The sequence below is a fragment of the Cryptotermes secundus genome, unplaced genomic scaffold, assembly GCF_002891405.2.
Source record: "Cryptotermes secundus unplaced genomic scaffold, Csec_1.0 scaffold70, whole genome shotgun sequence".
In the NCBI taxonomy this organism is placed as follows: Eukaryota; Metazoa; Arthropoda; class Insecta; order Blattodea; family Kalotermitidae; genus Cryptotermes; species Cryptotermes secundus.
This window is the reverse complement of record NW_019734964.1, coordinates 2,029,018-2,054,808: the sequence shown is the minus strand read 5'-3', so window position 1 is coordinate 2,054,808 and position 25,791 is coordinate 2,029,018. Positions and strand designations below refer to the sequence as shown.

The 25,791-nt window shown below is 37.9% G+C and overlaps 1 protein-coding gene across 8 annotated transcripts in view; it reads right to left on the bottom strand.

The window, feature by feature from the left end:
• Positions 1–749: 749 nt before the first annotated feature.
• LOC111868990 (rap1 GTPase-activating protein 1) overlaps positions 750–25,791 on the bottom strand; it is a 639,633-nt gene continuing 614,591 nt past the window's right edge. For 7 of the 8 annotated variants that reach the window (XM_023860137.2, XM_023860134.2, XM_023860132.2 and 4 more), the window contains 9 exons: positions 23,966–24,148; positions 14,655–14,893; positions 13,708–13,859; positions 12,511–12,637; positions 10,609–10,774; positions 9,186–9,485; positions 7,820–7,929; positions 6,116–6,347; positions 750–4,928 (listed from right to left, as the gene is read on the bottom strand). In XM_023860137.2, coding sequence (XP_023715905.1) covers positions 4,788–4,928; positions 6,116–6,347; positions 7,820–7,929; positions 9,186–9,485; positions 10,609–10,774; positions 12,511–12,637; positions 13,708–13,859; positions 14,655–14,893; positions 23,966–24,148 — 1,650 coding nt within the window. In that variant the 3' untranslated portion in view covers positions 750–4,787. The remainder of the gene's footprint in view (positions 4,929–6,115; positions 6,348–7,819; positions 7,930–9,185; positions 9,486–10,608; positions 10,775–12,510; positions 12,638–13,707; positions 13,860–14,654; positions 14,894–23,965; positions 24,149–25,791) is intronic. The other variant, XM_023860133.2, reaches the window with a different exon arrangement.

Here is a 25,791-nt window from a genome sequence, read left to right as displayed (position 1 = left end):
CTGCTAGAATTTCTTTAACTACTCATGAATTTCTTTGTCCATAGGAGGTTCTGTGTAATAACTGGTCTGAAACCTCCATTGCACAATCACATTAACTCAGTTCTGACAAATTCCAAGACACAGAACACTTTCTTACCCTCTGTCCTCACCATGTTTCGTCACGGCTTCCCCCTAGTAGTGAGACCTGCCAGTACATCATGGTGAGTATTACCCAAACAAACTCTGAGAGATTCTCTGCCTACTGATACGACCTTCTGCTGTGCCTGTCTTGGTTGCTGTGCTGCCAAGTTCAGAAGTTCTGGAGGGATTTATGGTTTACCCTGTATAGCCTGAACTTCCTCTCCAACATGAACCCCTTGGAGGTGTGACCTGAATTCACCAAACAAACCTCTGTAATCTGAACAAAGCTGGTTAAAACTGAGGGGCTAATTTGAAATGACAGACCTGGAACAAGTTAATTGGTAAAAGATGTTAAGATTTTGAATAGTATAATGAATATTTGGTAAAAAGGGAAATTAAATTTGAAAAGGACAACATATAACTGGTAAAAAGAGAAGACAAGCCTGGTATATAACATTACTACATAATTTAATCTTTTTATGTACATATGCAATTTACAGTCAAACTAAGTCAGATATAGTAATTTTTAAATTACACTATATGGATGAGAAAATGCAACCCTTCATAAAATTTCAAGGATTTAATATTTGTGAAAGACCACTCATAAAATATAACCTTTCTTTTTTTTCTTAAAATGTGACAGTGCGTGCTTAAAGCAATTTAATGTGCTCCAGGATATTTGACAAATTTCCACTTAAGAACATAAATTAACAACACCAACAGGCAATGAAGAAGAACTCTAAATATAGATATATCACACACTATCATTTGTTTTTAGGTATAATTTTATGAAGATGCCTCTCTTCCTTCACAAGTTCAGAAATGTCACTGTAAGGCCAGTGCAAAAATATTCATTGTAGATCAACAGCTCATTTCTTCACATTTAATATAATATTTCTTTAATTATATATCACACAACTCAGAGGTAATGACGACACTTCATGAAACCACAGCTGGTAACAAGAAGAAAACTCAGAAGTTCTTTAATGTTCTTAGCAAAACAGTTGTAACCAATCTCCAGTTTTTCTCATCAAACTGAAATTATCCAATCATATGCATTGGAAGTGTACATACTTGAAAATTTAGAATTACTGTACTATTTCTAAAATATTCACTGATCAGGGTCATTATATTTTTCTTGCATTTCTTGAATGGTATAATCATATTTACAGATATATAAGCTGTAATAACGGTGCAGTATATTTTCTGAAGCACTGGTGTTTTCTCTATAAGGAGAAATACAAACACCTGTAGGGGAACAAGAGATGCAAGATCTAACCTATTCTGTTATACTGTTCTTGTATTTTCCAAATTTTTTATTCATCTGATCCTGAAAACTTGGAGTAATTTTGCCACATTAATTATCTAGTGAAAATAGAAAATAAATTCAATGGCCATATATAATTTATAAAAAATTTCACTTCACTTTCTTTGTCAGTATAACATGCAGTGCCCCTAAAGTGGTGGATGTTGCTCTACAACAAACTGTCTTTTTTTGGAAATCAGTCTAATGCCTGAAACATTTCAGAATGTTCATTAAAATAATAAGTTAAAGGTATTTTGAATATCTGTATACTTTTCTTAAACTAATGTAAGACAAGATAAGAAACAAAAGAGTATCACAACACATGCCATTTTAAAATAATATCAAATTTCTTGTCTGAATTTCTCCAGACTGAAACTTCTATGTGATGTTCCTTTCATGGGAGTTTTTAAGAAAATACTGGTGATTTCTCACGCCATGTCACCTTATTCTGAGAACATTTTACCTTACCTGTTTTGATTATTTATATAATTTTTGGTATTCGTTACATGAAATGTCAACCTTCCCAAGGAATGAGCTTATTTCTCATTCCAGTTAAAAAAAAACTATTATTTACACATGATAAGCGAGACTGTATATATATTATCATCATTATTACATAATTCTACATTGTGCTGACTCGAGGAATGTTAGCTTTGGTACATAGTTTTCTTTTATTCACTGGTAGACATGGATGTATTGTATTATCTATTTGTATGGTTGTGTTTCTTATGTTTTGTCCATTCTGTATTATGTGTCTGCAGCAGTCAAACTGTAGTGTCAACTGGTCAATGTGACCAGTAAAACTTAAAATATCATGGATAACAAGAATGAAACATTCTTGTTACATGTTCAGTTTGTTTAAACATCCTCTGATATTTGTACGATAAATGAGATGTCATTTTGAGAAGACTTGATGAACATGGTTTAACTTCACATAATGTATTATAATAATGAGCTATAAAAAAAAAGATTTGCAAAGAAGAAACTGAAAATAAAAGTAAACAGGAGACTCTCTAGACAAACATAGTACTTCTCACTTCTTTTCCATCTCATGGGCAAATCAGTCATCTCAAGAAATTTCCATCTATTAAATAGATATAAAAATGCATTATACAGTCCAGCGCACCTTTCGTCCAACCTCCCCAACATTTTTTTAACATCTGTCATGTAATGAAGGAATGTAGTATTGATGTTTAACTCTTTCACTGTCAGGACATAGCAACTTGCAGCTCTGTGCAGGCTGAAGTATTACTGTTTTCTGTTAGGTTTTAAAACGGTGTGTTTGCAAGAAGAAAAAGATTAGTAAATTAAAATATTTTATTCTGCTCTTGAATCTTTGCACAGTGTGGACATGGGCAGTAATACCAACATTTCATAGGTACATGCCTTTATCTTCAGAGTTAAGCAAGTAAAGTGGGTGAGTGTTCATGTATATACAGGTTTTGGTCCATGAGACCCACTGGAGAAGGGTAGTGTTTGACCATGCCATAGCTCAGATGGTTATCTGTCAGCTTCCCACCCCAGCAGCCTAGGTTCAATCCCAGGTCAAGTAATGTTGGCTTTGTGATGAACAAAATGGCACTGGGGCAGGTTTTCTCAGAATACTTCAGCTTCCTCTGCCAACTCTCATTCCGACAGTTCCACAGTCGTCGTCGTTGTCGTCGTACTATATATATAATCTGGGGCTAGTATAACAGGCCAAATAGTGGTCGCCGTAACAAGTGAACTAAGTGTCAAGCCCCCCCAAGGGGGGGGGGGAAGAAATGGTGTCTGATGACTAGTCCCAGTCTTCCCCTTAAAGGGCAAAAGCTGCATGCACACACATTCCCCCTCTCTTCCTCTCACTCGACTCAGTTCAACCCTGAAGCGAAGGCAGCATGTATCACCAAAATATCAACACTGTCCACATCCACATGGTGCACAGCCTCAAGAAAAAAATCATTATAACAATGAACCATTACGAAAGCCTAAAATCCATAAATTGAATCATTTAGCAAATATATTTTGACTTGTAAATTGAGGTACATCCTATATCCTAAGTCTGCAACTGAATTTTATAGCTTCCTGTGATACTGTGCCTTTTTCACAGTGTAAGATTCTTAGAACAGGAATATTAAATACAATAATTTTCATAATTTTTATGTTAACTTTGAAGTAACTATGGAAAACAAAAATTAACAGATTTATCTCAAGTTGAAATTGACTCAAGATTACAGTCTTCTGAGATTTGACACTTTTTTTAATTTTTTGGATAGGTATGAATGCTTTGGAGGGCCCTGTTGCCCGGTGGTAGACACAGTGGGTTCCTGCCTATCAGACAACAGAGTGTTACACCCCAGAAGAGTTAATCTTGATAATCACAAACCTGAGAACCTCAAATCTTACCGCGATACTAACCACTGTTCACTCCTGCAAAAGCACAACCTAATAAGAATCCCAGCAATAGGAAGGTTGACGAAGGACAGATGCATTTGCACCTTGTACTTCAAACAACCTTCTCTATTGTTTACATTCCAAGTTACTGACAACCTCATTCAAGAAACCTCAAAGACAAGTCTACTTACTGCCCCTGTTTTGATAACTACTTTTACTTAAAGAACCGACCATTCACAGCACATACCAAGTTACAACTGTAAATAGCAACTGATTACAAAAATTGCAAGAATATTCTACCATCACATAATGTACTTTAATTTAACACAGCACCAACAACACTGCACCTATCTACTCAGAACTGAACAAAAAAACTGTGAAGATTGACCTGTGAATATGATGATTCCTCAGGATGTAACTTGGCTGTTACTAGTGAACCATGATGATAAGCTATTATTAGCCACTGAAGTAAGTGCTGGAAGGATAGATCATTTGTTCTTAACTCACCATTGTTGAAACATTTAAGAATAAACCAGCAAAACAGCATTGTGAAAACAAGATGAGGCTTTCTTTCATAAACTGAAATACTCCATCTTTAACTATGACATGAGATCTCGTATACACCCTCATTTCTGTTTTTGCAATGATCTGCAGTTGAAAGCTACACTTAGCAACTGCCCAGCCATTTTTCTTAAGAAGAAATGTTACACATACACACACACACAAAACAGTGCCAGCTGACTTGTGATAGGGGGCAAGACATCCAAAGCGAAAAATGACACAAAATTTCATAGGGGCTTAAAGACCTGAAAACCACTGGAAATTAACGCCTCTAATCTAAATTGTGCCATACAGAATGGTGACAGCTTCTGCATTCTTTCTATAGGAAAAGAAGGATTACATAAATGTCTCCCCCTCCTCCTTTCAACTGGAACCCTCTAATCTAGTCAACTGGTCTGGTGTTTCAGGAGAGACAGAGGCTACGGATCTACACTGGGGAACTTTCACCCCCACTGCTGTAGTCTTTCAGAAGCTCTCGTAGACGCAGTATCTCTTTAGAGGCTGCTGCAAGGTCTGACCGCAACTGTAGCTCCTTTTCTCGCAACTGTTTGATGTCCCGTTGAAAATTCTGTCAAAATAAAGTGATAAAGCATATTAGGGCTGCACTGTTCGGTATTATGAATAGTTAATGTGAATATTAGTTTAATTTATGTTGTCTTTGTAGCTACAAATCTGTGGCTGAATGCACAGAACCTCATGAGTGTTTTTGTGGTCGGAGGAATGTTAGTCTTTAGTATCTCATTTCAGATTTTTAGTATGTGAAATATGGCAAAAAGAGGCCTCTTCCTATTTCTCTGTCAGTCTCTTGCCACTATGATGAACATAACTGGAAAACTATACTAACAACATTGTAATCAAATTAATAAATTTTACTGCATTAAAACCAGCTTGGGTGATCAGCCATGTCAATGTTGAGTTACGGACCGATGTTTCAGAGATCTGCTCTGCCTTCAGCACCAGGGTCATCTCTCTTGACAATCTGAAGCACATCAAGCCTGATGATGGAGACAGAGCAACTACCCAAAATATTGGCTTTTAATTTGGCATCAACATGGCCGATTACCTGAGAAGATTTTAGTGGATTCATCCATTGCAAAAGCTTACAAACCTTACAAATGAATTGTATTCATAAGGGAAAACAAATTTACCCAAACATCACAAAATTTGTAACACATGAAAGAAAATGTCCCTGCAATAAAGGCGTTTTATATTTTTATTGTAACTCTATGTACTGATCCACAGAAAGTAGGTCGAAATGTCAAAAGAGGTGTCAACATAGGATTTTGTTTTCTAGTAACTCCACACATGAAACGCATACGGGAAATAAGGACCAATTTCAGGGAGATATATCCCTTTCACAACATAAAAATGGTTAAAGAAGAGATGAGGCTGGAATTTGTAGGTCTATGCAAGTACAGACAAAACAATGCTGGAACATATTCATTAAATCTCTTAAAAACAAAGGGTCATGATTTATAACATATTATTTTATGATGCAAAATGTTCTGTCAGTTGGAGGGATTTCACAGCAGTGAATATGATGGGAATATGATCATGAATGCTGAAAGTTCTGTTCTGGCATTCACCTTGTTTGAAGAACATCACAAAACCTCACTCAGGATAACTGGTAATGTGGCTGAGATTCAAACTGTTTACTTCCAAATACTAGTCTCCTCCATCCCGCTCAGTGCTGGAGGAACAAACAAACCTCATACCCACTGCTAGCCAAGTCATTGTCGATCCCACTTGACTCACCACATTCTGACGTAGCAGGTCCAGTTTGTCACACTTGAGGCGTGTCACCTCTTGCCGCAGTGCCTCAGCCTGCCTTCCACTTGCTTCTCCAGCGTCCAGGCAGAGGCTGCAGGCCTTGTGAGGTGTCTCAGCACTTGACATGCTTTCCAGACCAGTATCACTATCCACATACACCGCAGCATCCAGATCCACACTGTTCAGCGACGAGTCATCACTTTCTGATAATGCTGGCCTGAAATTCATGAGTCACATTACTCATCTTTCTGATGAATAAGACTTCTTGCAATTTGGAGGGTCCTAGAAAGCGATATTTGTGCAAATTTTGATGATACCTAAAGGTCAGATTACTAGAGTCAGAAAAGTGTTGCATAGGAGTCAACTGCTATGCAATGATTTGTTAAAACATGTTTCTGTGGCAGTGAATATGTACATAGAAAGGGATCAGCATTGAAGCTACACACAGATGGTCAATGAGACCTTGCTGTACTAAGTTTTCGCGACTCCCAGAGTTGTGAGACACTAAAGTATGGTCACAAGTTCTGCGAGACTTGGAACCAAGAATGACTGTGCTGGCAAGAGCCCACAGCAATTTATATGACTGATCTTGATGTACTTTATGGATATGTACAGGAACCAGAGGTAGAACTCCACCAATTCTACGAGTATAAATCAACATTAGAGGATGGTGAATCATCAGCTTCACATTCTGGCTGTTTTATCCCCAGAGAATAACCCCTTAGGTCTCCTTTGATAAGAAAGAGGATGGGCCCTAGAGCTGATCTGGACAGTAATAGTAATGCTTCTGCTGGGAATTAAATTCCAGTCATTGTACTAATTGAAGTATCTGAGCTTACATTACTGGAATGTGGTAAATCTTACTTATCTCCAGATGGTCACCCTGGTGTTTTGGGTTCAAAACCTGAGATAACTGTTATGAAAAGACAGCTTATTTCTGACTGCCCACAAAATGATTCTTATAACCTGTGAACTGTGCATCAAAACCAAAGAAAAATAGATTCACCAAATAAGTTCAAGTGCTCATTATGGAGGAGCTGAGGGGAATTATTATGTTCCAACCCTTCTAACTTAATGTTCTCATGGCAGCGAATAAATATGAGGAGTACTAGCTTCTGGGATGTAATGCTACATAGAATGCTAGAAGTTCACAGACATTTCAAAGCAACAAGCAAAGTTTCGCTGGCCACCTCCTTCTTCATAGTTACTTGCATGGCTTACTCTTTGACCCTAAAGAAGGAGGCACTATGTTTCTCTGGAGCAATGGTCAACGTCCTCTGGACTACATGGTATTACATCCCAGAAGAAAGCACTACTCTTTATTCTACCTTTAGTGTGCATTATTAATTATTTTTATTGTTAGTATTTCACTCCACTTTAACAATAGTTTTTTCTTTATTCTGTAACTCCCTCATTATATTTACATATTTATCATTATTAGTAATGTTTATATACTTAGTGTGATTTCCTTTAGTGCGAAATTCTCATTAGGGCTGTGTTAATCTATATAAATAAAGAATGTGTTCTCTGCAGAGCACTTAAATGATGTTAGAACATTTTCTGGAGAAGGGAGGAGGCATTGGAATTTTAGAACAAAATGGGGCATGAAGTAAAAAGGTTAAAAATCACTGCTATATAAATTATGTTCCCATATTTGTATCATATACACCATCGAAGGAAGTATCTCACCTTGCTGTTCTATGGCTCTGCATGTCTGGACTGGATACTGGAGAAGATGGTGCACTTTTCTTTCCCCCTCCACTGCCCTTTGATAAGGATCTTCCACTCTGAAACATAATCTGAAATATAATCAATGCACTGACTGCAAAATATGGTTCATACATCACCTAATGTCAAAAGTACTTGTATATTAAATACTGCTTTCTCAAATTAAAATAACTCAAGCAAAACTAATCTAAACAAAACTGGCACCAACCAAATCACAAGCTACCAGCATGCTGGGATATCATGCTGCAGATTTTAAGTAAAATCAGCCTTGATGTAACTCCTGGTTTTGAACATAAAACAAAATGAAAAGATTCACCAGGAATACATGTATTTTCTTAACGTACCCTTTACTACTTTTAATATTCCACTGGCTTTATGCTGATTTATTGCTGATATTAATCCACAGATGTGTAGCTTATCACACTGTAAATATTACTGCACATAAGAGTCAGAAATTATTTTTCCTTACATTTAATTAAATATCTGCCAGAAACAAAGATAATCCATATGAAAGTTGTAGATCTTAATGTGACCTATATTTCATTTAATATATAAAGCGTTTGTATGTGTCATTTCTGACATATTAATAAAGATTGTTTTGACCTCAATATAACGTAGGTGTTATAATGGACTGAAAACATTTCATGCAAACTCCACCATAACTAAATTTCAACAACATTTATTTTGTAATTTTGGAGCTGAAATATGTGGACATCTTTCAAAGTTGTGTTCTGTTGTGTCTTTAACTACTTTCAAATGGGGCAGTCACCACCACCACCACAGCTGCCGCCGACAATGACAATGACAATGACGACAACAATATTCAGTAAGACAAAACAGGTACTATCATATCAACATTTGTTTATTTGTGCAGTTCTTATTGTGACATGTTTCAACCTTTCTTTTTAGGTCATCCTGAGACAATACAGAATGACATGTTTTGACCTTTCTTTCTAGGTCATCCTGAGGCAATACAGGATGACCTAAAAAGAAAGGTTGAAACATGTCACAATAAGAACTGCACAAATACACAAATGTTGATAGGATAGTGCCTATTTTGTCTTATTGAGTATTATTGTTCTTGTTGTGTTGACTGCTCCATTTGAAAGTATGTACGTGGACATCCCATACATGCATTTACTCCTTGTACTTTCTTCAAAGAGACACATAAAACCTGGGATACAAAAACAAGTAAACTCCTAATGAGGCTATTAGAGTAGGAAAATATTATACTGCTTTAAATTTTAAATGTCTGTCCATATTTCTCTTCAAGCACAATTTGGTCTTACAAGCATGGGACATGTTCTAGCTACTATGCACTACTTACTGAAGGGGTAGCTGTTTCTGGTATGGCAGGCTGTTGAGGTTGTTGGGCTGAGGTGGGCTTCTTGCAGACCTGTCCACTGCTTGTACTGCTCCCTAGGTTATTGTCCACACTTGTACTTCGCACTCGTGCTATAAGGGCCTTACGGACTGTGTCGATGAAACGACTGCCAGCACCACTACTGCCATCAGACTTGGGTGTATCAGGGGCTGACTGCGGAGAGTCTGCACCACCCAGGAAATCTCTTGATTTCTCTCGTAGCTCATCTATCAGAGACTGCAGTAGAGATGTCCGTGTTCGCAGCTGTGAAGACAGAATATATTTATTGTTTCTTCATTGTCACTTTGTTTTTGAAGGTTTATATTAAGAAATGGAGTCCTTGTACATATAAATAACAATTTGCTGTTATTACCAAAAAATTAAACACATGAAAACTGTGAAAAGTATGAGTAACTGACCTACTATAATCAAGGGGGCACTGCAATTTTTTATGTCTGTGGCTTTTCATGTAGTACATTCTAAGACATTCTGTAGAATGCAAACATACATATTATCTAGAAAAATCAAGACTAGCTGACAATAATTTACCTGTGATCTTTCTCATTATTTCAACTCTAAAATTACAAATTCTGTATATGCAAGTCAAGATACTTAACATGTATAGCATTAAGAAGCACATTACGAGAATAGTGGGACAAGTATTAAAATGATGAAAGGGGATTCTTAAAAAAATAACTGTCTTTTTGGATTCTGGGACGACACTGTATATTCTCATAGAACATTACTGATGTTAATAGATGGGGCTGTTCATATTACTAGAAATGTTACTGCTAACTGTGGAAAAATGAATCTCCCTCCCAAATACTGGTTGCCTATAAAATGTAATTCAACAGTAAAAAACAAACAAAACAGTAACAAGATCTGGAAACAAATGAATGTGTAGTAAGCAGATCATTATGTAGTCACTGTATTTGACAAATTCTTTGACATGTACTGTCACCTTGAATAATGTTCTACTAAAACTGACAGTAATAACACCAGTGGTCAATAAAAAAGAGAGCATCTTCTGCATGTTGCACAAGTGTTTTAAAATGTGTAGTTATAAATGTGTAAAATAAACAAACCTCACATTACATTTATCATCAATAAACAAGAATAAAGCATTTTATTATTTGTTAGTCCTTTTAATACCAGTTGGCCCTTTTAATAAATAGTTATGATCAAATTGTTGTGCAATTTTTACTTTAATGGGTGGATGCTGATGTAGTATCCATCCTCCCCACCCCTCCTCTCTTGAAGTTGCTTACTTTCATCTCTTCATTGTGTAAGGCAGAATAAAACACATTCAACAAATGAATGGAAGTGCCCCTCCAGAAATATCATGCTCCTGGTTTCTGTGAAATGTTATCTATACACTGATGTTCACCTCAAGTTTGGCAAACTTCTCTGCCTTGTAACAAGCATTCTCAGCATTAATCAGTTTTGTAAGCAAGAAATCCTTGAAGTCTGGGCCCTTCTTGAAAACGGCCGGGGATGGGAGTGTTGGCCCAAAGAATGGAACATCATCACGAGCTGTCACGCTGACTTTGTACCTGTTAACATTGTTCAACATACCACTTACTGATGCATTATTACAATTATACATTCTGACAAAATAATAAAAATAGAACAACAGCTGCAATAGAAATACAATTTTTTTGAGAATCACATATAACATGAAGCCAGCCTCTAATCATTAGCCTGACTGCATCATGGAAGAACCTGTCTCACTGACTCTTTCACTTTAAAGAGTTAATAATACTTAATGTCATGATTAATCCAACAGTCAATAAATAGTTACACAATTACAAACATGAATGACACACAAGTTCACCACACCGAAGTGTGGTGAACTTGTGTGTCCCACTGGACTGTAAGCNATAGTTACACAATTACAAACATGAATGACACACAAGTTCACCACACTTCGGTGTGGTGAACTTGTGTGTCCCACTGGACTGTAAGCTATCTGATTTTGTGATTGTTAGTGTGACGGACCAGAATGAGACAAATCAAACTTCTGTGACAGCCCTGACAATTTACGCAGCCATTTCTTTGGGTGAAACTGAAATATATCCTACTGCATATATAGAAAAACAGTGTAATGGTTAGATGAAATCTCTGAAATTACGAAATTTCAGGTTGCAATGGCAGGGAACTGTTGAGTATTACCATGCTGCATGAACATTAGTTATGCAGTAAGTCACAAAGGAGTCATAAGTCTTTATTTTCAGTGCGTCGTGTATTCTGTGAGTACTGATAATATTTTGATGTGAATATGTAAAGAACTTGCTTCTGTCATGTAGAAGGAGACTGCTGGTTCCTCGGAAACACTGGTGCCTTCCTATCAGGGTATGAGGCATCACATCTTTGCCTTTACCTCTGTGAGAACCTCAAATGGTACTGTATCTTTTGGTCTGTGGGGTTCTCTTGTCATCGATGTGTGTAGTCTTGTCGCTACTCCTATGACAACCCACTTCTTCGGAACAGTTTGTTGGCCCTGAAAAGGACCGTGGCTGCTGAGATGATTGACCGGTGAGGTAGCGCGGCGCGCGCCGGTAAGGAGAAAGGCTAGTGAATGGCGAGTGGCCTGGCCGCAGTGCGGCCATGGCTGGAGGTTGCTTGGTTGCCTTGCGGCAGCGTGAGTTGGAGGTTGCTTGATCGCAGCGCGGCAAATGGCGGAGGTTGCTGCTGGTGGTAAAAGGCTAGTCGAGCGCGGTCGTAGGAGCCATGAGGCAGTGGCTACGCCAGATGGCCAGTGAGTCGAACCGTAACACGACCACCGGCGAGTCCAGGCGCTGTGCCCCAGTGAGTCGGGTGTGAGAGCGCTGGAGGGCCGAGGCAGTCGTGCCCGGCGCAGCCTGCCGATGCCTCCGAAGACCGAGCACTGGCGACGAAGCCTGCTGGCTGAAGTTGCTTGATGTGGCTAGCTCGTAGGCTGACGATGAACTGAATTCTCGACTCTGGAGTCGCTCCTTTTTATACGCTGGTCGGTGGGGCGGAGCCAAACTCGAAAGTGAGGAGCAAGAATTGATTGGCTAGCGCGCGTAATGGTGTAGACGCGGGCTAGCGCCGAGCGTAGTATAAATGCGATCGTTTGTAGCAATCTGATTGGTTAGCGCGCGTGATGGTGAAAAGTGATGTGAAGAGCGAGCGTTGAAGAAATGCGTGATAATGTGGGATGTTCCCACAGGTTACACAAAAAGATGGGAAGTTCTTGACAAACTTATCAAGATGATTTTGTACAATGAAATTAATTTGTTACCCTCTTCATGACAGTACCACTCACCTTGTGTTAGGGCTGTTGGGATCGAGTACTTGCACTACAATGAATGCATGAAGAAAGTGCGATGCAATCATATCAGGTGAGAATGGAGTGTTTGATTCTTGGAACACTATTGCCACAATGTCATTGCCTAGAAAACAGACACACATAAAAATATATGAAGCAACAGTGATAAGCATTACATGACAATGTTTGGCATTAGAAAGGAACCCCTGTGGTAAAGCAGAAGTTTTCCCTGTGTCCAAGCATTGCATTATGGTGGAATACAGAGACACAAGTAGGTAAAGCTCCTCACATTCCAGATTATCAGCACCAGATGGAGGTCAATGGGGTGCTCCACACTCCAACTGCTTCAAGCCTATGGAAATGCTGCCATTCAAACTGAAAGGATGGTGGCTGGATCTCAGGGCCAGTTTGAATGGGATGATGGAAGAAAAGAAGACCATGTCAGTAATTGAACTCCAGACATCCATTCAATATCCAATAATTTTATTAACTGTTTTCCTAGTTCATGAATCTCTGTGGTTCACTTCTGCATAATTGCTGACAAGGTAATCTAAATGGAATATGAATTCATGTGGGTACACACACCTCCACCTGGCATAGGTACAGTCCCCTCAACATGCATAAACACACACTTGATGTGAAACTAGCCAAATATTATGACTTTCAACTGTAGTAGAAGACTGCAGTGTCAATTTTGGCAAAAATTCTAAATATGAAAGTACATTAGAAACTTATTCATCTGGATCAGACAGATGTACCGATGACAATGCAGGTAATATGTGCTCGCATGCTGTCAATGTAAATATGTAGCAATTTCATTAACTTGTTCTTTAATTTCTTTCTATTTAATGTTAATTTAGCTTAAGTGCATATGAGTTAAAGTCACTGTGCCTAGACTTAATGAACTTCTTTAAAATGCTTCATTCCTCACAGATTTCATTATACATTTATATTATTTGGAGGTAATCTACCCTTTGTTCTTTCCTCCTCCACGACTTCACGTGCATATATTCGCTCTGCCTTGCAAGTTTTCTTGCAACTAAACTGTCATTATACTTTGTTCATGTATTAGCTAAATAATGGTTAATCTCAAGAAATGATGGTCATTTTTGTCATGGGAAATATTATGATTTCACAAATATCAGCTCTGTTCTTCAGAGTCTGTCCACAGTATATGTCACTTGCCACACCTACCAATATGCCTCTTCCTCTGCAATTGTTGAGGGTCACTGTCCCTGTAGGGCAGCAGCGTGGAAACATGGAATATTATTTCCCTGTCCTTAAATACCTCGTATACTGCTTCATCTCCTGTGTGGCCAAACTGTGTGTCCAAACCTCCTCGGTATCTGAAATGCAAATCAGCAGAATAACATTTTCACATGATAGAGTGTGACTATAGATGGGGTTTGGACTGCAGACTGGATTTATTGACCACTGACAACACTCTTACAACACACACTCCTCAAATTACTGATGCAGCAGAGACCACTTTGAAGAGAAATAAAGATTTCAGAGTTACCAGTGGGGGACAGATGGACAATCTCACATATATATTGTATATTGTATACTGGGTTCATGTTTCTGGCACTACTGGTACTACTGATGGTAGAAGACAAAAATATAATATGGAGTAGTCTTCAAGAGCATAATTTTTACATTGCTATGTGCATGCATATATGCACAAATACATGCTGATACATAAATCTTGCAAGACATTAAGATAGTCAACATTTTAATTTTGTTCTATAATCTTTACACTGTTTATTTCAGTCTTTCCAAAAGCAGGTGTCACTAGAACAGTAGATATAAGTGTGCTTCATGATCTGCTTATAGAGCATTTCTTCATTTACTATATTTACTGTCATAATACATAAATTCAGCATAAAAATCCAACTTCAAATGTTAAGTTTTTAATGCTAAAGTAACTAATGTGTACTTTAAAAAAAAAAGTTTCCTTGTGGGAAAGGGGGAATACTCAGACCCCATCTCACTTAGAGGTGCTCTGAACTCTGAACAAAGCCTCCTAGTGTGCCACTAATTTCAAAATTATAACAATCAGTGCTACAGGTATAACACTGAGAAACACTGGCTTAATTTCATAAATTACTTCTGATCTCTTTTCTTACGGTTAAGGAATTTACCCTTTGTGGTCCTTAAGCTGAATGCGCTGTCCCAGCAGTTCCAGGAATTCATCCAAAGCTGCACTGGACTGAACATTGCCAAATAGCTGTTCCTCTGTAGTCTGTCCAAAGCGCTGGTACAACACACCGAATTTGAAGTTGGAAACCAGGACATGCTCATCATAGGCTGCAATCAACTGTGATGCTCGGGGACACAGGACAGGCAAAAACTGGTCCACATTCAGCTGCTCATTCAACAGCTGCAGACAGAAAAATTGGTCAATAACAAGTGGCTCTTTCTGTGCTTTGGACATAATAAGATCTATTCTTGCATAACATGAGCTTTCTGTTTATGTGAATGTCATCAGTTTGTAATTGGTTCGCTTATTTTGTTTTGTCATAATTAAGAGAGCTGTAAGTTAAATTAATAACCTTCAAAACTATAATTAACCCTTATCTGTGTATCTTTCCAGTTCATCAAACTGTTAAAATGAAGGATACTAATTCCTGCATACATACTGTAGGAATAATTTTGGCGATAAATTACATTTGTTTTGAAATATGTTCAAAATAATCAGAGAGATGAGAACTTTAAAGCAAACTGTTAAGTTTGTTTCTTATGTTCTTTTCCACATTTATTTCATGACACTTTTCAACTGCATATATTATGTAGTGCTAAGTGGGAGGATGAAACTGAATTATGAAATGTAAGGGATATGAAAGGAAGAGGGACTTACATAGAGGGAGTGATGAAAACGACAGAAATCTCATTCAGGATAACTGGCCTCCAAGACTGAGAATTACACCTCGAGGTCTCCCAGATACAAAGCACGAATGCCAGACTCTTGACAATGACATTCAGTTTTTCATGACAGGACTCACCAATTGGTATAATAATTACAGTATTAACATTAGTTTACCATCTGCAGACACAAATGTATGAAGGGGATATGTAAATAATAACTGCTGTTTAATTTCAGTGATACAGATACAGGTTTTAATTCCTTGAAACCAGGAATTTATCTACATATTGCAAATTAGTTTTGGCCTTACAGAAAGCACAATGTGTGTCTCCATATCAAAGATTAACTGGTTAATAGTCTATAAGTAAATAGCAGCTGTTTATTCTGAGGTTCTTATGAAACTCTATACTCTATGGGCAGAATATGGTAGACATAGTAGCCCTTGTGTTTCAGAGGTTAACCAATTGGAGTCACATGTTTAAATTATACCTTTAACATGCAAATTTCTGTGTATTTATTGCCATTTCCAATGACTGCAAGCTCTCCAGTTTGGGGGCTCTACCATGGATTGGCCTCCTATACACCTGTGTTCTGGAAAAAGCTACCCAGGACCAGGCAATCCTCTGAAATCTTGGAAGGCATTCTGACAGACACAGTGGTTCTAGGTGATAACAATTCTTTGATTATTTTAAAATAGTTTTTCAACTGTACTGATTAATGTAGTAATGATTCAATGGAGAAAACTGATATTCAGACAAAGTTAACACTTAAGATTACTTCTGGGTTATGAAGCCATGTGACCTATTGGTATGTTATCGATGTTTCAGAGCAACTGATGCCTTCATCTTCAAGGTAGATTAAAAATTACTGTTTTACTTTTCTATGCTGAAGATGGAGGCAGCAGGTTGCTCCAAAACGTTGGTAACATTCTACTAAGTTACATGGTGCTGCATGTCAGGAGACAGTAAACTTCATGGCCACCACTGTAAAAATCTCAAATATTGTAAAGCTAACATTTTATTGTTTGAGTATTTGAAAAATAATCCGTGATGACTGACTCTTAGGTCATTCTAATGCAATTTTAGCACTTAATGAGGCTGGAATATGATCATGCAAAATGAGAAAGGTTTTAAGGATTTCAAAGGAGTCAGCTGTGGCCCATTTCAAGGCACTATCTCGACATACATTTGAAGAGATTGAGGGAACTATGAAAAAACCTCAGTAATGAAAACCAATAGCCAGGCTTACATTCAAACTGAATGTCTCCCAAATACAGGTCTAGAATGTTACCGCTACACCAACCTACTCAGTGTAGTTGGTGTTCTGTTGTATTAGAATGGAGCCAATGATACCAATAACAAAGAACGTGCATGTCACATAATTTCTGAAAAGTAACCTTTGAATAATTNGATTGAGGGAACTATGAAAAAACCTCAGTAATGAAAACCAATAGCCCAAATGTCTCCCAAATACAGGTATAGAATGTTACCGCTACACCAACGTACTCAGTGTAGTCGGTGTTCTGTTGTATTAGAATGGAGCCAATGATACCAATAACAAAGAACGTGCATGTCACATAATTTCTGAAAAGTAACCTTTGAATAATTCGTGATCTCTTGATAGAATTCAGGGTAAATAGATAGTAAAAAAAATGTGATTAACAAGTCATGTTTTGGAGCTGATTGGAACTCCACAATAATCAATGCCACTTAAAAATCACAGTCACACATCAGTTGTGTGTTTCTTAGTTGCTTTGCCATTGCTACTCAGTTCAAGAACCATGTTTAAGGCATGCTCCTACACCCAGTTGAGACTGTGTTGCTATTCTTCAGATAGAATCATCCTGCCTGACAAAATTAGAATGCTTCCGTTTTGAACATCAGTCAATAAGAGTGTGTCTTGATTTCTAAGCATCAGTTCTACTGTGACAATGACGAAGAAGCAGCAGGAGGAGGAGGAGGGGAGGAAGAAAAGAGGAAACTAGGAGGGAGGAGGAAAGGAATGGGGAGGAGGATGACAAAGAAGGGGAGGAAGAAGAAGAGGAAGAGGATGAGGAGAAGGAAGAAGGCAAAGAAGAGAAGGCGGACAATNATGACAAAGAAGGGGAGGAAGAAGAAGAAGAAGAAGAAGAAGAAGAGGAAGAGGATGAGGAGAAGGAAGAAGGCGAAGAAGAGAAGGTGGACAATTGGAGGTGGAAGAAGATGAAGAAGTGGGGGGAAGAGGATGAAGATGAAAAAGAGGAGGAAGAAGACAAAGAAAAGAAGGAAGAGGACAATGAGGGCTGTAGGGGGAGGAGGAGGAGGAGGAGGAGGAGGAGGAGGAAGAAGAAGAATAAGAAGAAGAAGACAAAGAAGAAAGCACTATGTGAATCATGGCCAGGCCTTGGTATTTACTACATTATGAATTACAGAGGTGAAGAAGTTCACAGTTCTTCTCACAGTAGCCCTCACCAAAACACCCATGTACTCCAGTACCAATCACAAAAGATGACACTATTGCATTTTGTCTCTGACACAACACATTATCCAAGATATAGCAGGAAAGGAATGACTCCGTGGTACTGTTGTGAATGAGAACCATCACAACTCTGTTCCAGTGACTCCAGGATACATTCAAACATGTTTAGCCAGACCTGATAAGTTGGAGGAGCCTANACTGTGGATCTATGGAACTTAATTAAAGTTAAAGTTAAAGTTAAAGAAGTCTAAGACCTCTGCAATGCTGGACGGACAGGTAACAAGAGTGGAATTCACTATTAGCTACCTTTCATATCTCACTGACCTTAATTTCAATTGCCACAGATAAAATTGTACTGCTGCTAAGTTGACTGAACTACATGTCAGTCTGGAGACAGCAATATATAATTTATTTATGCATTTAATTAAATACTCAATGTACTGAAAATATTTCAAATAACAAATTTTATGTTGTATTTTCTGATACTAGCAGCCACATCTGGGAAACCTTATAAAGTTCAATTTAAGCTACATGTAAACTAGTTTTATACTGGGCTATTATGAATCAAAATTAAGTTCACCCCACAGTTTTTAGTGCATTACAGCAATTTAAATAAAATACATTCACTACATTTGCAGATCAAACATGCAGATGATAGATGGAAACATGACTTCTCTCTATGTGAAAATTTCTTTTTAACATTTTGTGAAAAGAACACAATCAATCATGTTAGAATTTTTGTTTAATTAAAAGCCTTAGTAACAATAATACACAACAAAAATAAAGTCAATGAAGACATTAAGAGAAGAATACTTATATATTCACAAAACCTTTTTCCTGCTTGAGATCTAAACTTATCTTTTTGTCCGTTTTCCACAACACTGAGGATTAAAATGCATACAATTGTTTTATGAATTTCTAAGTAAAAATTCCTAAGGAGAATATCTGGCCTGGGAAAGAAAACATGGAGAACTGAGGATATTATTTAATAAAGAGAGTAGTGACTTCTATCACTCACTCTGCATTTTGTGATTGAAGATGGTATTGATGAATTAGACAAGGAAACAAATCAAATACATACCCCTTGAAAAAGCAACCACTGAGGATGGGGAGAGAGAATTTTAAAATGGATCTTAGGAAATAGGTCGTGAGGATGTCCACTGCACTGAATTCATTCACAGTCACTTCATAAGAAAGGGTTTTTGTATCAACGGTAGTGAACTTTCAGTTCCATTACACATTACTTGGATATTTATACATTTTAAAGCTTCATATTTGCATCAAGGTTAATGGATGCAATGGACATTCTTGAGACACATGTCATCGAGTGTGCACACTGACGTTAAAGTAGTCAAAGCCTAATTTGGCTGTTCTTCCAGGAACTGGTTGGAGGCACAAAGGAAAACCATCATAAGTTTTTCCACAACTCCCACATGGAAATCTGACATATTAAATAGTAAGCTAACTTGGTATATGATATAATTTAATAATGTTCAGTGCAACCTTGAACATCAAAGACATGTCTGTTGTCACAGATTGATTTATTGCCTTGCACAGATCAGTTCATCAGCAGCTTGAATAGAGAAGCCATCTGTGGAGTGATGCCAGAATGTAATTACTCGGTCATCCGAATTCGGAACACATACAGGTAATAAACAATTAGCTCCAATCCTATGAAGTCTGCCATCTATTTTGCATACAATTAATTTGTAACTCAGATCAGAAAATCTGCTGCAACGGAAAAGGAAGCATTATTTATAAAATGAGAATTCTGAATGATTTAACGGCCTACATATTGAATAAATATCAACAAAAAAGTAGTTAATATGATTTATTTGTAAAAATCCATGTCCACATATGTCATGTCCAAATGTAATCGTAATAAACTATGTTGAGAAAAATATTTATTTATTTATTTATTTTGAAGAACACCACCAAACTAACTATGTACACTGATTTCCTACTGTACACAGTTCGGCAAACTATTTTGAGCCTCTTTAAAGACATTTACGTATTTATAGAGGGCGAAGTTGAAAAAAGCAAATGAAAGCATATTTCCGAATGAAAATTAATTTCCTCTTATATGCATGAGAGATCTACTATTTCTATTTAATGTGTTTATTGATTATGAACAAAAGAATGTTAACATGTCTTAAAATGTGTAAGAACAAGAACTTTAACTGAAGCAACAATCATAATAACAAAAATTCCTTATGACCAATACTATAAGAGCCCATTTATTTTATTTTGGATGATACCTACTTACTTATGGAGCTGAGCCCTTCTTGAGGAGAAGCCAAATCTGCAGCTACACAAGAATTTCCCAGCATTTTATGGAACCTGAAGGTTCATTACCGTGTTCACAAGAGCGATCCACTGGTCCCTATCCTAAGCCAGATCAATCCAATCCATACCATCCCATCCTATCACTGTAAGATCTATTTTAATATTGTCCACCCACCTCCATCTTGGTCTTCCCAGTGGTCTCTTTCCTTCTGGCTTTCTCACCTATATCCTATACGCATTCCTCTTCTACCCCATTGGTGCTACATACCCTGGCCACCTCATCCTCCTTCACTTTATTTTGGATGATAAGTTTACAAATGTAATTCCATATGAGAATAATTTATTTTTAACAAGAGATATACAACACCTACAAAAATTCATTTATTATTTCACAGTGACTTCTATACTCGACAACATTTGTTTTATGAAAGTGGCACAGGTTACATGAAAGTATATTATGCATGACTTATATCACACTTCTGGTTAAACAAACCTAAACAAATCAAGCATGACCTTAATTAGTTAAGGAATAGAATTCTTCCACTGTAACAAAAACTGCAAATGACAGGAGTTCAGGTCCACCCAAACTAGCCAAGCTGAAAGGTCACAATGACACTCTTCACCGACATGCTGAGATCTGTTATCCATTAAATCATTACAGCCTAGAGCAATGTGACTGAATCACGACTGCAGCTGTAACACAACCTGAGAACAAAATAACAATAACTTCTAATAGGATAACACTGCCAATTAACTTCATCTTAAACCACAAATAACTTCCCATTAATGTGGAAGAATAGCCATGACCTGTCATGATCCTTACTGGACTAAATTACTGGTCCACCAATATTAGTGGCCAGGGACTTTTAACTGTGAGCCAAGGCCAACTTTGTCCAGTATACAAATGCTGAGTATCTGTCAGCAACACCCATCAAAACGGCCAAGTAGCCGAACAACCAAGCAAGAAAGGAAGCAAGCAACCAGTTGACCAGCATTATGAGGCTTGCAGTTCAAATGTTTACAACCTACTGTATTAAGATTAATTTTAATACTATTCTCCCATTAATGTCTAGGTCTTCATCAAGATCATTAGATGTTCAACTGTAATTTTGTGCACAGCTATTGTTTCTCCTTGTATTTCAAATATCTAATCATCTTATATTTTTTGTGTGGGTTATTTTATAATGATATCGGTGTCTACAGTATATATTGTAGCATGACAGGATGATTAATGAAAGCGAAACAACCTGAAGGAGCTGATCATGGAATAATTAAGATACCTAGTAGGAGTGGGGAGAAACATATAAACACTTCAGACAGGTTAGCTAATGTCCCAGGCGAGATTTGAACCAAGCATCTTCCAAATATGAGTCTATAATATTTTCGCTATGCCAACCTTCTTGGTCATTTTACCTTGGGACTGACCTTAGACAGTCTTTCAGTGATATAAGATCAATATTTACTGGGGGTGATTTGTAAAGTCTTACTGTATGTCAGGCATGTTTTAAATACATACAAAAAAACAAAATAAAAACAAACTCCATAGCTTGTAGTCTGCAAGCGAACTATACTGACTGGGCGACCACCGCTTGTCGGCGAAGTTAGTGCCAACTTTACTGGACAGAGGATGTCTGGTGGTCAGCATAACAGATCCCCACAGCCGTTAATTTCGGCTTTATAGACTGGAAGAATGAATGAATGAAGACTGGAGCGGCTATTTCCTTGAAATAGTTCCTCAATTATCCTCATGAGGCTAAATGGACCCCATTCCAGACCCACTACTTCTCAGAAAATCTGGTAGCGACGGGAATCAAACCTGGACCTCTGGATCTGTAGCCAGAAATTCTGACCACTAGACCACAGAGGTGGTCTTTTAAATACATACAAGTACATTTAATGCAAATATTGGTTGTCACAGTTTTCATTTTCATTGCTACTGATGTATCCATAAATGTGCGAACATGCATTTTTAGGCCTATGTTTACAATAATTTCTCTCATCCTTGATATTTTGCCTATAAAATAAAAGAATGTGGAACCAGAAATTAGACAATCAACTGCAGTTAAAAGATTCTACAGTATAATGTAGAATTACTAACAAATTGATAAAGCTATCCCTGTAACAGGCCTTGGAGGCCTGTAAGGTTGTGATCATCGAGGTTCCCATATTTTCTACACAGTACGTCCGCAGGTGGCAGAGAGTTTTTCAGCCTTACACCTGGCCGCCCTTTACCCCCAGAAGATTCCTGGTACTCAATTCTTAACCGGTGGAATACATATTATTTTGAAAATCGTTCAGAATTGTGAATCAAACCAAGAATTAAATACATAAGCTAAAAACAAGAACACAAAAGTCTGAACTCCAGTCCATACAGATATTCATAAATACAAACGCAAGAAATATGAAGCAATTCTGAACATGCATTAATTCTGCAACATTAAACTAATTTAGTGAATGTCTCTGAGAGGTGAGCTCTAGCCCTCAGATACTGGAGTACAATATTCAAATGGTGACAATCCACTTTAGCACATATCTGAACTTCAAAGGCAAGGAAACAATTTCTTAAGACAAAGCTTATTTCTGAACATGCTTTGGAAAAGAATCTTACTCCTACGATTCTCTTCAGCTGATAGATCATACTGCAGTTGTGTTGGGTGCAATGAGATTTCTGGTTTTCACTGCAGTTGAAAGGCAGGAACAGTCTGATCTTCTGGTAATGACTCTATGCGGCTGTGAAGGTGATTACTAACATTTCAGAGAACATTCTATACTGATGATGAAGACAGAATATTTCTCCAAAACTTAGTAACAAGCTACAAAGTGTCATATTCCAGAAGACCACAGTCTAGATATTGGACACTATCCATTGTCCAAGGTATACAGTCGCTTTATACAATGTTTTGGGAGTTCACTATTGCCTCCAGGTGTTTTATCAATGAACAATATATCTAGTTATCAATGTATGATATATCTGTATTTTTATTTTCAACACTGTTAGCTCCATTTTATGTACTCACAATCCAATATGACACCCAGTACTGAAAAAATACAACACGTGGGTCTCATGCTCTATATTGCATAAGCATATTTCATGAGACTAACCAATGGAAGGCAGATCTACTTACCAGCAGAATTAGTATTGCCTGTACGTAGTGTGTGCGCATAATCTTAGCACAATTATAATATATATATATATATATATATACTGTAAAGATTGGACCACCTCTGTGGTCTAGTGGTCAGAGCTCCTGGCTACAGATCCAGAGGTCCGGGTTCGAATCCCGGCGCTACAGATTTTTTGAGAAGTAGTGGGTCTGGAACGGGGTCCACTCAGCCTTGTGAGGGTAATTGAGGAGCTATTTCCAGGAAATAGCGGCTCCGGTCTAGGAAACCGAAATTAACGGCCGTGGGGATTCGTTGCGCTGACCATGAGACACCCTCTATCCGCTAATGTTGGCACCAACTTCGCCGACAAGCGGCGGTCGCTCGGCTTGGTGACTAAAGCCACGGAGTTTTTTTTTTGTTTGTACTGTAAAGACAGTGTTTTGATCGGGATCAAACCCATAATCCTCTCAACATTAAATCTACTACTTCATGAACTCCTAAACAATAATGTATATTATAAACATATTGTGTTCTAACTGGTACAAAAACAAAAATAAAAATACCTGTCACTATAATTACAAATATCCACTTGACGCTGAAAGCAGAGGGAACTATTTATAAAATATACCTAAGACAACAGACAATATACAGCGCAATGTATGGTCATCAGTTATGAGTTCTGGTAAGAAGAAAGGAGGCTTCACTGACCACTTACCAGAAGCTTATGAAAAACATAAATACCTTTGCCATCCTGGCAGGTGATGGTGAGGGGGAGAGGCAGGAAGAGGGCACCAGCTCATGCATTGTGCCCGTCTTGAGCCGCAGCAATATTCTGGTATGTTCTTGTGATGCCACATTCTCTGTCTTGACTGACAGACAAACAGGTCCCAAGTTTTCATCTGTTCCTATGAGATTCAGGTGTTCCTGCAAACACATCCAAGGAAATGTAAGTCAAACAGACAACAGTAACACGCCCCTCCAGCTTGGATGCATCTGGAATACAGTCAGCCTCACTTTACTTTGGTAATATTGGGAGAAAATGGTATCTAGGAAATGCTTACTAATGATCTAGTTGTTAATCTTTTATCTTTTTTGGGTCCTATCTAAAAACATAAAGATTAAATCTGACTTGCTGCTACTCATAATGCAGGTTGTTTTAAAGTAAAGGAAAAACACGGGTTTTGGAGTATAGTGCTGAGGAAAATGAGGGGCACGCGGTAGCGTAGTTGGTTGAGGCACTATGCTACAAGCAGGAAGGTCGCGGGTTCAAGTCCCGATAAGGTCATTGGATTTTTTCAATTAAACCTAATCCTTCCAGCCGCACTATGGCCCTGGTCGACTCAGGCTCTAACATAAATGAGTACCAGGAATATTTCTTGGGGTAAAAGGCGGCCGGCGTGTAGGGCTGACAACCTTACCGCCATCTTTGAGCCCATTGTCTATAAAATGTGGGAACCTCAACATCTCACAACCCTATGGGCCTCCACGGCCTGTTACAGGGATACCTTTACTTTTACTTACTTACTTCTACTTTTAGTGCTGAGGAGAATAAGACGGGGAACTAACAGAAGGTTCCAGAAGCTTACATAATGACAAACTTCATAGCTTGTGTTCGTCATTTAAAACTCTTACGTTGATTAAATCGAGAAGGATGGGCAGGGTGGGACATGTGGCATGTATGAGGGAAATGATAGATGTATACAACATTTTGATCAGGAAATCTTAAATGTACAGACATAGCCCTAGATTTGGATGAAATAGGTAATGGTCGCCTCTTTCCACATCACAGCACACTTACCGTTTATAACACGCTACACCTCCGTATGTGCGCGCCTATGTTTATATACTGATCCATGAGATAATTGCGTTGCCAAGAGTAGACAAATAACTCGAAATTTTTGTTACTCCTAGATGGTCTCACTCTTTTAAATTCTCATCGAAATGTTATTAACTTCAATATTTAACAATTAAATTTGATACAATTTGTTTTAGCAGTTTCTGAATTCTAATTTTCTTGTTTATGACAAATAATTTCATTATAACTTTTGATGTCACTAAAACACTATACTTAAAACATTTCTATGAGACCGTGTTAAAGCAAANTGGGGGGGGGGGGGGGGTTACGCTGCCATGGCGTCGAACGAAAACCCCGTATACCGAAATCGAACAGATCGGAATATATAGATACATACACGCACATGCGCAAGTTTACTGGGTAAACACACACACACGCAGTAGGCCTTAGTTTTACCGCGGCTTTGATCATGCCCTCCGGTAATATTAATAGTAACGGGTACTGGATTGGATGATTGGTTTTATTAACACCTTCCTCTTAAATCTCTCTTAATCACAATCAATTATAGCTAATCTAACCGCTTCACAAATCACTAGGACACGCCCCTTTCTCCTTCTCGTACTGCGAATGACTGTTCTCAAGTCAAAGACAAAGTCAAAATAACTTTACGACTGGCGGTTTACCGCCAATTAATTCGTCTTGACGTCAAGTCCCTTGAGACTCACGACCAGAGATCTTTTTCATCTGAAAGAAACTTTGAGGTAATAGTCTT